This window comes from Nicotiana tabacum, chromosome 5 (genome assembly GCF_000715075.1).
Source record: "Nicotiana tabacum cultivar K326 chromosome 5, ASM71507v2, whole genome shotgun sequence".
Taxonomy (NCBI): domain Eukaryota; kingdom Viridiplantae; phylum Streptophyta; class Magnoliopsida; order Solanales; family Solanaceae; genus Nicotiana; species Nicotiana tabacum.
In genome coordinates, this window is record NC_134084.1 from 2,418,543 (window position 1) to 2,420,571 (window position 2,029).

General features: G+C 33.8%; 1 protein-coding gene across 1 annotated transcript; it reads right to left on the minus strand.

Moving 5' to 3' along the window:
• Positions 1 to 268: 268 nt before the first annotated feature.
• Positions 269 to 1,800, minus strand: LOC107772018 (heavy metal-associated isoprenylated plant protein 39). The gene is made up of 3 exons (XM_016591502.2): positions 1,689 to 1,800; positions 1,459 to 1,534; positions 269 to 608 (listed from the first exon to the last, which is right to left on the minus strand). Exons 1-3 carry the CDS (start codon positions 1,692 to 1,694, stop codon positions 301 to 303), a joined length of 390 nt encoding a protein of 129 aa, XP_016446988.1. The 5' UTR covers positions 1,695 to 1,800; the 3' UTR covers positions 269 to 300.
• Between the last annotated feature and the right edge of the window lie 229 nt (positions 1,801 to 2,029).

Consider the following 2,029-nt stretch of genomic DNA (forward strand, 5'->3'; position numbering starts at 1 on the left):
AAACAAAAGTCAATTGTTGTTGAATAGTCAACTTAAACTTATATTGTCGATATAATTTTTTGTACAAGATGTATAGAAATAAAAAGTAGTCTTGAAGCAACGGTAAAATTGTCTTCATGTAATCTATAGATTACGAGTTTGAGCCATGAAAGCAACCACTAATACTTGCATTAGGATAGATTATCTACACCACACCTCTCAGGGTGCTGACCCTTCTCCGAACCCTGCGTGAACGTGTAACACCTTATATATCGACGCCCTTGAGCAATGGTAAAGTTCTTTTTATATACATTAAATTAATTAACAAATAACACAAGCATTTGGATTTTCCTCTATACTATAGACCCTATAATGTTGTGTCATATCAGGATTATAATTCTTGTAAAGTTTTACAAGCTCTGAAACTTGATCACTCTCTTCTTTTTTGTTTCCTCCATTTTTGTTCCCACTTTGATCATTTTTCTTCTTTTCTGGCTCTTTTGCTGGCCCTACTGTTAATATTTCTGGATGCCATGTTTTCTTCAATTTTCTCACCACTTCAACTGGATCAATATCTCCTACTACTGTTAATTTCTTCTCTTTCATATCAATTGATAGATTTTCAATCCCTGTTGAACAAAAAAATAATAATAATAAACATCACTTTTGATGAAAATTTTAGAGAAAATGACATTGTATAGTCGCTCTCAAAATAATAGTCGAAAAATGCATACTTTTGTATGTATATACATTCTATATGTTATATATATATATATAAATTATATAAACTTTATAACTTTTTCGACTATCGAATGTAAATAATTTCTGATGCGGGATAAAAGTGATAAAAGTCCAAAATTTTAATTGAAGAGCAGTGCGATGCATAAAGTATCTCATATTCACAAAAGAAACGCACCCCAAGGATGTGATGTAGATAGCCTATCCTACTGTAAGTATTAGTGGTTGTTTCCCCAACTCTAACGGAGACCCAAACTCGTATAGGAGTCAGAATTGTAATAATAAGTCCATAATTTTAGCACAAAATTCTCTGTATGCTACTATTTCTAGAAATGCAAAAGGAAGATATAGTGAATTGTGCGATCATCTTAGCTCTCAGGTGCATTAAACTCCCGTTATGTGCGGGGTCCGGGGAAGAACCGGACCACCAGGGTCTATTGTACGCAGTCTTACCTTGCATTTCTGCAAGAGGCTTATTTCACGGCTTGAACCCGTGACCTTCTAACCAGTATGGGTGCAACAACTTTACTAGTTACGCTAAGGCTCCCGGCATTCTACGATCATGTTATCTAACCGTTTAAATTGTTAGTTAAAGAGAACATTATACATAATTATGTCTTTATTGTACACGCTTCCTTACGTACGAGCTTAATTCTTTTTTTTTTATGACTATGAATGTAAAAATTCTTGTTAACAGTAAAATGGATGAAAAAAAACATAAAAATGAAGAGGATGTAGTACCTGAGAGGGTAGAGACAGCTTTCATAGCCTTTTGTTTCCCTTTGTCATCATATACCTCTAATTTCAAAACAACTTTCTGCAGAAAAAACAAAACAAATTAAAGCCTGAAAATGATGAAGAAATTTATGAAAAAACAAGAATAATTAAAACATAAAAAGGAGGGGAAAAAAAAAAAGAAACTTTCAGCTGATTATTTTGTGAGAATTGTAGGACAAGGAAATGGTACGTACCTTCATTTTGCCAGAAGTATTTGGAATTTGTAAGATATCAACAAATTAAATAAATGATTTGAGAACTTGGAGATGAGGATTAGAAAGCAGAAATGATTATATATTAGTAATTTTTTTGTCAATATTATATTTGTGGGGGTGGAGGTGGGGTGGGGGTGGAGGTGGAGGTGGGGTGGGGGTGGGGGGAGAAAGAAATTCCTTGTAGAACAAGGAAAAAAGAACAACGTGCTGAATAAAATAAAGGAAATAATGCCAAAAAGGACAATTTTTGGGAGGAAGAAAAATGGACAGACTTCTAGAGAGGTAGATAGAGACTTATTAATCAACGTCTCGAGCAAGCT

What these genes read in the sequence shown, in the direction of transcription:
- LOC107772018 (XM_016591502.2), bottom strand. An exon ending in AGCTGTCTCTACCCTCTCAG is followed by an intron (nt 609 to 1,458) that starts GTACTACATCCT and finishes TTTGTTCAACAG; the next exon opens with GGATTGAAAATCTATCAATT.